We start from the raw sequence: 13,872 nt of genomic DNA, 5'->3' as shown, positions 1-13,872 counted from the left end.
GCGCCACCAGGGAAGTCCAGGAAGCGAGGAGTCTTAACCACTGGACTGCCAGGGAAGTCCCTGAGCGCCCTTTTCAGCAAGACGTGTGGTGCGGAGGCAAAGTAGGGAGCTGACACAATTATAATGTAATTCCAAAATTGTTTTTGTTTCTTTTCTTTACTGAAATCAGTAAGTTCTTTCAGTATGTTTTGCATTAATCCTCCTGTGATTCCCCTGTGAGCTAAAGCAACACAGTCTTCAATTGACAATTGACATAAGTCATCTACATGCTTAGATGTTATAGGTTGTTTTGACTATCTCAGATTCCAGAGATTTCCTGTTTATCGTTTTTGACTTCTTTTAAACCAGAGCTTTCCCCTATTTCCTTCAGCTTTTTCCTACTTCTCAGAATCTGTACCTATCTTTTCTCTACCCTAGTCTTTCATCCCTACTCTCATTCCTACCCTCAACTGGGGACTTAGTTTGAGACCTCAGCGTTCTGGATTCCGTATGAGTTATTAATACTATTACTGCTGCATTATGGCTTAGATTTATTTATTTTATTTTATTATTTATTTTTGGCCGCATTGGGTCTTCATTGCTGCGTGTGGGCTTTCTCTAGTTGCAGTGAGCGGGGGCAACTCTTCATTGAGGTGCACAGGCTTCTCATTGCGGTGGCTTCTCTTGTTGCGGAGCATGGGCTCTAGGCGCATAGGCTTCAGTAGTTGTGGCACACGGGCTCAGTAGTTGTGGCTCGCGGGCTCTAGAGTGCAAGCTCAGTAGTTGTGGCGCACGGGCTTAGTTGCTCCATGGCATGTGGGATCTTCCTGGACCAGAGCTCGAACCTGTGTCCCCTGCATTGGCAGGCAGATTATTAACCACTGCGCCACCAAGGAAGCCTGAGACTGTTTTGAAGGTAGAGGAAGGGACAGGGAATAGGAAAAAATTCCTGGAGGAAGTGATTTTTAAGCTGAGAGGTAAACATATGTAGGAGTTAGCTAGGTCTGTGGACCTCTAACATTCACACTTTTACTTTTTTTTTTAGGCCGCGCCTTGTGGCATGTGGGATCTTAGTTCCCCAACCAGGGATCAGGGATTGAAAGCGAGCCCCCTGCCTTGGGAGCATGGAGTCTTAACCACTGACTGCCAGGTAATCTCCTACTTTTACTTTGGATCAAATTTTTGTTTTGTTTCATTTTGGTGTTTGTTTTATTTTGTTTGCTGCAATATTTTATCTGAACAGAAACTAATGTCAGTTGAGGAGAAACAATATCAAGTTTGTTAATTAGGTTTCTGTTTAAGAATCTATCAGCCAAATAAATAAATAAATATTTAAAGAAAGGGAATCTATCATGAAATACTATGTTAGTTTATAATTTAGACTCTAAACCTTATTGTAAGTGTGCCCATATGCAAAAAATAAAGAACTGAGAGGTTCAAGATTTGTGAAAATAAAAATTCTGTAAAATGTAGACATTAAACATTTTCACTATCAGATATATCTAATAAGAACCAAAGTAGTATTTTAAAATTAGCAAAAGAACAATACTTTTTCACTTCATAAGGGTTGTTGGGAAGATTTAAAGAGATAATATATGTGAAGTGCTTACTTACATATAAGGAAGCCTGGCATAAGGAAGATAGTATAAGAAAGTAATGTTAATTTTAGCTTTTGGTTTCTATTTGGGGTTCTCTAGTAGTTTTAGAATAGGTTATTTTAAGAGCAGTGTTTTATTAAAATTAAAATGTATACATTTTAATTTGTGGACAAAAATTACTAATTGTTTCAATAATTTTTTTTAAGCATACTTCACTGGGGTCTCATCAGAGGTCACACATTCAGAGTAGGCTGGGCTAGGAGTCTAGGACCTGGGTTTTGATTCCAGCCCTTACTCTTTCACTTTGAGTCCATCATTTCAAAAAAGGGAGTTTTACTAGTTGCTCTATAAGGTGCTTTCTAGTCTGTATCAGTTTTGCTGAGACTGCAATAGAAATGGATACAAGATCCAAATTAATGATTTGCTATCAGGTTTCATTTAGCAAAGTTAATATTTGGCCATCAAATACACATTTAATAGAAAATATTCTTTTATGAACCAGAGTGTTCATAGTCACTGTTTTCTTTCTTTCTTTTTTAATTAATTAATTAATTAGTTAGTTAGTTAGTTTGTTTATTTATTTATTTTCGCTGTGCTGCACAGCTTGCAGGATCTTAGTTACCCAACCAGGGATTAAACCCCAAACCTAGGCCCCCGGCAGTGAAAGCGCCGGAAAGGAATTCCCTGGCGGTCCCGTGGTTAGGACTCGGTGCTTTCACTGATGGGCCTTGGTTCAATTCCTGGTCAGGGAACTAAGATCCCGCAAGCCTCGGGAACAAACAAACCGTGTGAAATGAGCTTGTTTGGGACGATTTAAAAACAAAACAAAACAGTACTTTCAGAGTTTCAAAATTTACTATTTTTCCATGACCATAAAAGGTATGTTAGAAATATATCTGAATAAAAAATGATCTTTCCTTTTCCATATTTACTGATGTTCCTAAAAGTTTTACATATTTTCTCACTTAAGTTCTCTCCACATTCAAACCTATTTACAGAAGTGACAATGATGTCTCCTCTTACTCAAGAGTAAACCACAATAAGCATCCTACTGGGATTTATTGGCGTTCAAAAAGAGGAGATATAATCGCTTCATTTGAAAGTGATAAGGAGGGACTGAAATAATAATGAGAAAGTAGCCCTGAGACCAGAGTAACGTTGCTTCCGTGTTGTTTCATTTACAGTAATAACTCAGGGCTGTGCCAAGGGGCTGCAACCCTTTTAGCTTACCTTTGCTACTGTCAATTCACACTTTAGCCTTCATTTCCCCTTTCCCCTTCCCCAGCATACACATATAGAAGTTCTGCAGTGGGAACTTGTTGAATGTCTCTGGGGTATGCCTGTACCCTTAGTATTTTGGGCATGTTGGCCTAAACTTCCTCAACTAGGAAACCTTGGGATAGGTGTATTGGTAGCTGGCTTCACTTGGGTTTAATCTCAGCATTCTGAGGTACGAAGTACACTAGAGAGTTAATAGACCTGAAATTTAATTCAAGTTTTGCTACCAATTAACAGTGCGACCTTAGGCGAGTCATTTTACCTTTCAGTCATTCATTCAGTTCATCTTACCTATTGATTAAAAACCAGGGTGCCAAGTACTGTTCTAGGTGCTGGGGATACACCGTTCCTACTCTCAAATTGCTTACCTTCTAGTGGTAGTGATGGTGGAAGTGGTGAGACAGACAATAAATACATAAAATAAATATGCAGAACTTGTGAGAACAATGAAGGAAAGACAACAGTAATATGGTAGAGTGATGAGGTGGTTGGAGGTGGTGTGCTTCTTGAGATAGGGTATCTGGGATTTCTCTAGGCAACTGAAAAATCAAGGTGTTGAACTGGATGCTAAGAGTATCTTGCAGTTTGAAAGACATGTATTTTCTTCTTTTCACTATTATGTTCTGGGAAGGCCCACCAATTCCTCTATTATGGAAATAAATGCAAATATGTTTAAATCAAGCGCCGCATCAATTTTATATTGCCTGATTTTTGAAATAATCCATTTAAGAAGCAATAACTAAATATTTTAACTGTTATTGGGGGGAGTTGCTGCTGGTCATTAAAGAAAAAAAAAGACCCCTAACTTAATTTAAAAAAAAAAAAAGAAAAAAACGCAAACTGAGGTGCCAGGCTGTAATTCTGTGCTCAGACGTGCCCAGGGCCCAGGGCGCAGAAAGAAAACCTCGGCTTTGCTCGGATCAGGGGCTCCTGCGCGCCCCGGCTCCCCGGGCACTCAGAGCAGCACGGTGGCCGTACCTGACAGAGGCTTGGAAGGCTCCGAGCCTGAGCCCAGGGAGGAGGAGCCACGGGCGGGGCCGACTGGAAGCAGCCACCTCAGCGAAGAGGCAGGATTTCCGCGGAGTAAGTGCCGGTGTCGCCCGGAAGAAAAGGCTCCTGCTGCAGATGTCTCGTGATTACCTCGGAAGCCTATCATCGCCGGTTGAAACTGCAGAAATAAAGAAAGATTAGCGAAATATGGCTACGGAGGGCCCTGCCGTGCGTCGAGTCCAGGTGGCAGAACATCCCAGGTGGGGGAGAGGAGATGCCGCGCTTTGGGATCGCTTGGGTTGGATAGATGTAGATGGTGTCAGGCCTTTTGGCCCTTCACTGAGGCGCAGCTTTTGACCCCGGGAGCAGACAGAATCTTTGGGATATTATAAGGCCACTTGGCTGGACTTGCAAGAAGACCGCGCCGCAAACACTGTTCAGCCTTGTGTGTTTTGCTTCATCCATGCAGATCCTTCTTTTACCTTTTTCTTGCAGAAGGGTGGGACACTCTTTCTGCTGGGCTTTAGCAGAAAAACCCAAATTAACTTTGAATCTCTTCTTTGTTTTGCCTGCTAGCCGATAGTGCTTTTTAAAGTCCCCTTTCTAAAATATTCATTGAAAACAATCAAATACGCCAAAACAAAAACAAACAAAAAACGACCCCCAAACGAAAAAACCCCTTTGGTCTCTGCATCCTTTTAAACAAATCATGGAATCTACGCCTTGTCACTTAGGGAATTAATCTGCTGCCAGTACCTAGCTACGGAATAACTAACAGCTTAAGTGATACCAAGTGGAGGATATTTTCATTTGAGGGCATCTTGCAAATACTTCGTGGAAGTACTTCTTTCTGACATAGGACAGAAATCTCATAGAATGAAGCCTCCACCTGCTGTGTATTAGCCCTATAGCTTTTCTAAGGTTGGCTTTGCTCCCCCTTTGCTGTTTCTAAGTTTTTTTCCCTGTTAACTTTTTACTCTAAAATTGTCCTAAAGTTCTTCCTACTTCCTGGTTTATGACTGTCATGTGACAGTCGACAATATTACAGCTTACTGAAACTTGTGAATGCTTTTTCACCCTTGAGCCAGCAAACAGTGGGTCTTTAGTTACCAGAAAGAAATGTAATTTTTGATTATGGAGACCAGCACGGCCTTAGACTACTCATGAATGTCATATATTCTTCTGTTTCCATTTTATGCCATTTTAGTCATAATGCTCAATATTTCTATAGTTACCCTGTGAGAAGGGGGATGATGGCAACATGGACTAAAAGTGAAGAACTGTTTACTTAATTTCCTTAGAGTTGTTTCTTTCCTTTAAGGACCTTTACAGTATTTATTCCTGCAACAAATATTTATTGTTAATATTTAGTGTTCTGTGCTAGCTACAGAAGAGCTCATATAATAGTCAGGTAAGTGTGCACTTTACCATTTTCTTTTTTTTCACTTAATACAGTTATTAACTTCAAGCAATGTTTCAGCCACTTATTCATTTTATCAGGGGTGAGTTCAGTTAAATCTAGATAGTGTATCTATAAACCCACCTTACTTGTCAGATGCTGCAATATGCTGAAAGGGAAAAAAAAATGCATGAGGGCCCCAAGATCAGACTGTCTTTTTTGGAACTCGTGCTCTTTCTGCAGGATGCTGTCGACTGAAAAAAATACACAACATGAGAGTTGTGAGTTAAGTTTTATTTGGGAGACTTCCCTGGTGGCGCAGTGGTTAAGAATCTGCCTGCCAATGCAGGGGACACAGGTTCAATCCCTGGTCCAGGAAGATCCCACATGCTGCGGAGCAACTAAGCCCGTGTGCCACAACTACTGAGCCTGAGCGCTAGAGTCTGCGAGCCACAACTACTGAGCCGACGCGCTGCAACTACTGAAGCCCACGTGCTCTACGGCCCACGTGCTGCAACTACTGAGCCCACATGCTGCAACTACTGAAGCCTGCACACCTAGAGCTTGTGCTCCACAAGACAAGCCACCACAATGAGAAGCCCGCGCACCACAACAAAGAGTAAGCCCCGCTCGCCACAACTAGAGAAAGCCCACGTGCAGCAACGAGGACCCAATACAGCCAAACAAACAAATAATAACTAAATAAATAATTTAAAAAGACATAATATTAAAAAAAAGTTTTATTTGGGGCAAAATGAGGACTATAGCTTGGGAAGCAGCATTTCAGATAGCTCTGAGAAACTGCTCTGAAGAGGTAGGGGGGAAGATCTGTATATATGTGATTTTGGTGAAGGGGGATACATGCAGTCAAGCACACATTTTTGCAGAAGGTTGCTGATAGTCACAAGGAGCAGATGTCACCATGAAGGATTTTAGTGCTTTTCTAGATATGAGGAGATGCAAGAATTGGGCTCTTAAAATCTTCTCCTGATAATATCTAACTATCTGAAGGCCTGTTCTGCTGGTTTTTCCCAGAGCACAGAGTGCCTCATTCCTGATCTCTACCCTGAACTCCTCTCAGGGTGTGTTGAAGGTCAGCAGTCACAGCAGCTTGTGATTTAATCCTTGTAGAGGTAGATGGCAAGTGCCAATTTTTAGTTGGCAATGCCTCTTCAGCTTCACAGGACACATAACCCTCTGAGTAAAGGGACTAGTCAACCACGTTATATATTTTATTTAGTAAAACTTAATTTCTTTTTCATTCATTTTTAAAAATCAAATAGAAATAGAAACTCTAATTTTTTTTCTGCATCCCAATCTTGCTTGCACCCTGTACTGTAAGACTACTTCAGATTCCACTGTTCTTTCTTTGCATTCTTAGCATTCTTTGCATTCTTAGCATTTCTTTGCATTTAGAACCACTGTTCTAAATTTCTTTGCATTCTCTTCCTTCTCTTTGGGATTAAGTTTTAAACTGTTGGATTATTATTATTTCTTCGGTAACAGCTTTATTAATATATAATTCACATACCATACAGTTTACTTGTTTAGATTTTACAATTAAATGTTTTTTGGTATAGTCACAGGATTGTGCAACCATCACCATAATCAAAGTTAGAACATTTTCATCACCCCCCCACCCCGCACCCCGCACCAAAGAACCCAGCATCCCTTAAGCTATCACCTCCCCAATCCCCCGAAAGCCCTAAGCAACTGCTAATGTACTTTTGGTCTCTGTAGATTTGCTTATTCTGGACATTTCAAATAAATGGAATCATATAATGTATTTTTTTTGTGACTGTCTTCTTTCACTTAATATGATGTTTTCAAGGTTCATCCATGTTGTAACATGTTATCAGTATCCATTCCTTTTTATGGTTGAATAATATTCCACTGTATTGATATACTACATTTTGTTTATCCATTCATCAATTGATGGGCATTTGGGTCGTTTCCACCTTTTGGCTCTATGACTAATGGTGCTGTATCCAAAGATTTGGATTATTTAAAAGTATATTCAGTAAAGCCTGAGAATCGCACAGTTCTTTTTCTCATAATCTGATTCTTATCCTGTGCTGCCAATTCTCACTTCCCTTCTTAGAAGTTTGGTTTGTTTTGTATCCTTGTAATATCATTGTATTCTTTTGGTGTCATTGTATCTTTATAATATCATCGTTAACATTTTTGTGTGTGTGGGTTCTTAGTTCCCTGACCAGGGATGGAACCTGTGGCCCCTGAATTGGGAGCACAGTCTTAATCACTGGACCACTAGGGAAGTCCCATTGTTAACATTTTTTTATAAAACTTGTATTATATTCATATAAGTGGAATCATATTTGGTTTTCTGTAATTTACTTTTTTTCACTTAATAATATTTCTTAGAGATTCTGGTATATCACTCCATACAGATATATTTCACTTTTTAAGGGCTGAGAGTATTTAATAGTATGAATATCATTATTTAACCACTCAATTATTAGAGTGTACATTTAAGTTGCCAATTTTTCACTCACAAACAATGCTGCAGTAAAAATCTGTATACATTTATTCCTGAACATTTTTTATGTTTCTTTAAGCTTGTTCATGAAAATGGAATCTATGTCAAAGGTAATGCACATTTAAAATTTTGATAGTTTCAAAAAATAAAAATAAAATTTTAATAGTTGCTGCCAAATGGCCCTGAAAAAAAAAAGATGTTATTAGATTGTTTATTTCTTGTTAGTTTTTAGGAACTCTTTATGTATGTATTTTTTGTATGAGTGCATATATTTTTGGATAAACTTATTTGTTGTTTTATGTATATTATATATATTATTCCCTGTTTAGCAATTTTCCTTTGACTTTATGATGTTTTTTGTTGTATAGACATTTTATATTTTATGTAGTATGTTACAGTGTTGAATTATAGCACCCTTGTCTTGATTCTGATATTAATGGGAAAACTTCTAATATTTTTGTCATCAAATATGGTGTTTGCTATTTCTGGCAAGTATCCTTTATTAAATTAAGGACATTTTCTTCTAGCATGTTAAGAGCTTTCTTTTTAATTTAAAATTTTATTAAAAAATCAGGAATGGCTATTTAATATATATATACACATATATATGCATATTTTGAGAGGATCATGGAGTTATAGAGTTTTCCCTTTTATTCTGTTAGAATAGTGCATTTAATCAACATATTTCCTGGTATTCTCTTTATGTTCCTGGAATAAGCTCTGGTCACATATATTATAAAATAATGTATGTTGGATTAAATTTACCAATATTTTATTTAGAGTTTTTGTACCTATTTTCACAAGTGAGAGTAGCCTATAGTTTACTTTTGGGGGCTATTTTTTTTTTTAATTAATTTATTTTTATTTATTTACTTATTTTTGGCTGCGTTGGGTCTTCACTGCTGCACATGGGCTTTCTCTAGTTGCAGTGAATGCGGGCTACTCTTCGTTGCGGTGCGCAGGCTTCTTATTGCAGTGGCTTCTCGTTGCAGAGCACGGGCTCCAGCGTGTGGGCTTCAGTAGCTGCGGCATGTCCTTCTGACATGTTACTGTCATGGTCTGAGCACTTCTTTACTTTCTGCCACAGCAATATGTTCCAGGATTATATTATACCCTCTCTGCTCCAGCTCTGGCATTATTTCTGCAAAGAGTTCTGATTTCTTTTGAAACCAAGATCTGAGCACTAGGGATGCTCATTGCTACTGGGATGTTAATGCTTCTAGGCCATCTCAACGTTTCACTTTGCATATTTCTTATAACAAAATATTTCTGGAAATCACTTGAGAAAATCTAGAAACTATATTCTTTTTTAATAGTTTCCTATTACTTCATTTTGTAAATAGTCCATACCTTATTCAAACATTCTCCTATGTAAGAGTGGTTAGGTTGTTTCCAGTGTTTTGCAATTGCAAACAATTCTGCAATGAATAATCTCATGAATATGTATTTTCATATTGCTGGAGAATGCCTTCAGGGTAAATTCTTAGACATAGGATTGTTGGGTAAAAATTAGTGCCAATGGGGGCTTCCCAAGTGGTGCAGTGGTTCAGAATCCGCCTGCCAATGCAGGGGACACGGGTTCGAGCCCTGGTCCGGGAAGATCCCACATGCCGCGGAGCAACTAAGCCCGTGCACCACAACTACCGAGCCTGCGAGCCACAACTACTGAGCCCGCGCACCACGACTACTGAAGCCTGTGAGCCTAGAGCCCATGCTCCGCAATGAGAGAAGCCACTGCAATGAGAAACCCACACACAGCAACGAAGAGTAGCCCCGCTCACCAGAACTAGAAAAAGCCCGTGTGCAGCAATGAAGACCCAATGCAGCCAAAAATAAATAAATAAAATAAATTTATAAAAAAAAAAATTAGTGCCAATGTATTTTTGTTAGATATTGCCCAATTCCCCTCCAAATGTGTTGTACCGATTTGCATTCCCAACCCAATGTAGAAAATGTTTCCACAGAACCTCACCAACAGAATGTGTTGTTACTTCTTAATTTTCACCATTCTTTCTTTCTTTCTTTCTTTCTTTCTTTCTTTCTTTCTTTCTTTCTTTCTTTCTTTTTGGCTGTGTTGGGTCTTCGTTTCTGTGCGAGGGCTTTCTCTAGTTGCGGCAAGTGGGGGCCACCCTTCATCGCAGTGCGCGGGCCTCTCACTATCGCGGCCTCTCTTGTGGAGCACAGGCTCCAGTCGCGCAGGCTCAGTAGTTGTGGCTCACGGGCCTAGTTGCTCTGCGGCATGTGGGATCTTCCCAGACCAGGGCTCGAACCCGTGTCCCCTGCATTGGCAGGCAGATTCTCAACCACTGCGCCACCAGGGAAGCCCCTTATTGGGAGCTTTGTAACACCCATGGAAGTAGTCCTATAATTTTTTTCTCCTTAGATTTATTATGATATATTATTTTAATGGATTATCTTAATATTTTCAACTTTGCATTCCTGGAGTTAATGCCACTTGATATGAATTATTTTCTTAATATGGTGCTGCCTTATGTTTACTAATATTTTATTAAGTACTTTTGTATTAATATTCAAGAGTGACATTAGTCTGTAGTTGTATTTTCTTGGACTATCTTTATCTGGTTTAGGTATCAATATTACACTTGCTTCATAACAAGAATTAGACCACTTTTCTTTATTTTTCAATGCTCTGGAACAACTTATGGAGTATATGGGCTATCTGATGTTCATGCTTGGGTAGAACTCTCTTGTAAAACATCTGGGCTTAATGCATATGTGTGAGGTGGTTCTTTGATGACTTTATTTCTTCTATGGAAATGGATCTGTTTTTATAAATTGTATTTCCTTAGGAAATTATCCATTTCTTTAGGATTTCTGTTGTGGCCATACCACAGAAACAGGATGGACCCCCACCCAAAAATTTGGTTTGGATGTTGAGACTGATAATACCACATGAACAAGAGGGTATGAAAAGTTTATTACTCACATAATGAGGCTTTCTGTGCAGGGCAGAGCAGGCCACCCAAGCTGGCCAAAAACGGCTTGAGAGAGTAAGGAAAGGAGACTAGCTTGAGGTTTTTGTAGTGGTTAGGAGATGGAGCTGGCGTGCTGTGGTTTGGTTGGTGACAAAAGAGAGAGCACTTGGGCTTTTTTATCCACTTGCTTGATATGAGGCAGAAGGGGAAAGAGGGAGAGTTGAAGCTCAAAAGCTGTAAGTAAACATCAAAAAATGGAGTCAGTTTCTTTATTACAGTTTATATTTGTTTGGATAGAGGTCTACAAAGTAGTCTCTTATGACTTTTAAAATTTCTTTTGTTTAATGTTATCTCATCCTTGTTATTTCTTATTTTGTTTATTTATGCTTTATCAGCCCCCATTTTCTTAATTCATTAGCTAGTGGTTTGTCTATTTTGTTAATTTTTCCCCTAAAAACCCAGGGTTTAATTTGTTAACCAGGTCTACTGTTTTTCTACTCCCCATATCATTACTTTCTACTTTTGTCTTTTTGAGTCTTTCCTTGCACTTTCTTTTATTGATGTGACTGATATATTTGATTTCAACTTAGTCATTTTATTTTATAATTATGTGTTATAATGTAGTTTCTGTGTTTATTTACTGGTTTATCTGTCTGTTTTTGAAATTTCTTTGGTAGTTAGGAAGATTGATATTTTTGTTCTGTTGGTTACTTTTGAATTTATATATCTTTTTAATGCCCTGAAAAAGCAGGGGACTTTTCTTACTTAACTTTTTACTATCTTCTTTGTCAGTTTATTTTTTTCATTGAAAACACGAACCTTTTCAATAATTCTATCTAGAATCTGATAGACAAATAACCTAAGTTGTTTCAACCCTCTCAATAAAATGGAAGATACAAGGCAGAGAGCATCAAGATTTATCAGTAGCATCATAAAAATCACCCTAGTGCTCTAATAGCGCTTCCAGTCCTGATGTAAACTAAACATTTAATTACCTACCATCTTTCATTGCTTCTAGTGGATTCTTATTCATATACTGCAGAGTAGAAACAGTACTGAACCAAGGAATCAGGAGATTATAATAACTGCCATTTACTGAACAAGTACTTCATGCCAGCCCTAGGCTAGACACTGTTCCTACAATACCTTATTTAATCTTCCAAATAACTCAATTCATATTTCCACCCCATATAAAGGTGAATGAGGTTAAGGAATTTCATCACATGGTCGAGAAGGGGTTTGAGCCCAGGTCTACCTGACTACACAGGTCACAGTCTCTCTGGGGCACTATTTTTCTAGGAGTTTAATAATACTTTTTCATATGCCTGTGTCATAACTTAAAAAAAATTTGTTGCTTTGCCATGTTTAATGGTATCCTTTAAGTTTTTGGTTGCCTATGTAGCAATCAATGAGTTTATTTTCATCTTTTCTTCTTTTACACCTCTCATTTTTAAATGGTTGTACTTTTTATTTCTAGTGGTGGTTTTATTTTTTTTTATTTTTATTTTTAAAATTAATTTATTTATTTTTGGCTGTGTTGGGTCTTCGTTTCTGTGTGAGGGCTTTTTCTAGTTGTGGCAAGTGGGGGCCACTCTTCATCGTGGTGTGCGGGCCCCTCACTATCGCGGCCTCTCTTGTTGCGGGGCACAGGCTCCAGACGCGCAGGCTCAGTAGTTGTGGCTCACGGGCCCAGTTGCTCCGCGGCATGTGGGATCTTCCCAGACCAGGGCTCGAACCCGTGTCCCTTGCATTAGCAGGCAGATACTCAACCACTGCACCACCAGGGAAGCCCTAGTGGTGGTTTTAGATTAATCTTAATTTGCTCTTTTCACTCAGTTTCTTTTTCCAGTGGCTCGCAGTGTTTTCCCTCTTTCTTCCTTTCATTTAAATTTATGCATTCTCTTCTACTTATAATAAAGGTACAGTTGTCTAGTTATAATAAAGAAATAAAAATATCACTTATTTATTCTTGTTCTAAATTGTTTTGGAGGATATATGGGGAAAATCAGATTTAGGCAGCTATCATTATCCATATCTACTGGGAGTCCAGTAAATCTATCTTGAATGATGTGCTAGAGATATCCATTATCATCTCCCTCTCCACATCTTCTGTTGTCATCCACAACCTCTGCTGAAGGAGCAGACCCAGGTGATCATATTTGTAACTAAAGCAAGTGACCTTGTTTATATCAAATAGCTTTTCCTTTTTGGCCAAAAGTAATTGAACCAGGATGGATACAGGACCTATATGCTGCCAACCAGATTATCTTTTTGAGAATTTGAATTAGCGGCACAGAGACTTAATCAGATAGTATAGGACGTTGAAGCTGTTGAATCTTCTAGACTTGAGGCCACAGTGTCATGAAAACTGAAGGGATGGAAGAGCAAAAACTCAGAGGCTCACAGAGGTGACTGGAATGTGAAGAGCATTGAGCAGAGGGAAATGGTGATGGTGTTTTTGGAGGGATGAAAGAATGAGACAGGAAAGAGAGAGGCAAACACACAATTTAAATAGAGTTTTTGGGGGCAGAGCACGACCGCTGCACTGGTGTGTCGAGGGGGAGAGGCAGCCACTGAGGAAAAAAAAAAAAGAATGGTTCATCTGACCTAGAGCATGGACATGCCTACAATCCAATTTTGAGCATGCAGAAATGGACAACAGTCTGAAATAGTGAAGCAATGAGAAGGAAGCAATCTGGATCCTTGAATGACCATCTGGAGTGGAGCTACCCTGCCAACTAAGACTCTTCATGTTTGTATGACAAATACAAGACATTAGCATCTGGCTGGATGTAGAATGCTGATGAAGAAAATTCCACTATAACATCAGCTCTGGCTTCCTGGAGAGCTCAAGGTAACGGAGTAGAAGGATGTGAGCTCACCCCTTCTTATGAGAACACCAAAATCACAACTAACTGCTGAACAACCATTGACAAGAAAATAGTGGAACCTACCAAAAAAGATACCCTACATCCAAAGACAAAGAAGAAGCCACAATAAGATGATAGAAGGGGCACAATTGCAATAAAATCTAATCCCATACCTGCTGGGTGGGCGACCCACAAACTGGGAAATAATTATACCACAGAAATTCTCCCACAGGAGTGAAAGTTCTGAGCCCCACATCAGGCTTCCCAGTGTGGGGTTCCGGCAATGGGAGAAGGAGCCCCCAGAGAATCTGGCTTTGAAGGCCAG

The 13,872-nt window shown here is 39.1% G+C and overlaps 1 protein-coding gene across 3 annotated transcripts in view; it reads left to right on the top strand.

The window, feature by feature from the left end:
* GALK2 (galactokinase 2) overlaps positions 1-13,872 on the top strand; it is a 133,558-nt gene that overhangs the window by 4,687 nt on the left and 114,999 nt on the right. For 2 of the 3 annotated variants that reach the window (XM_061180323.1, XM_061180324.1), the window contains exon 2: positions 1,025-1,129. Coding sequence is in view for 1 of the 3 variants with exons in the window: in XM_061180322.1 (XP_061036305.1) it covers positions 4,053-4,105 (53 nt within the window). In the remaining 2 variants the exon portion in view is untranslated. Of the gene's footprint in view, positions 1-1,024; positions 1,130-3,933; positions 4,106-13,872 lie in introns of those variants that run through there. The other variant, XM_061180322.1, reaches the window with a different exon arrangement.

The sequence above is a fragment of the Eubalaena glacialis genome, chromosome 2 (genome assembly GCF_028564815.1).
Source record: "Eubalaena glacialis isolate mEubGla1 chromosome 2, mEubGla1.1.hap2.+ XY, whole genome shotgun sequence".
In the NCBI taxonomy this organism is placed as follows: domain Eukaryota; kingdom Metazoa; phylum Chordata; class Mammalia; order Artiodactyla; family Balaenidae; genus Eubalaena; species Eubalaena glacialis.
This window is presented reverse-complemented; position numbering and strand designations above follow the sequence as displayed.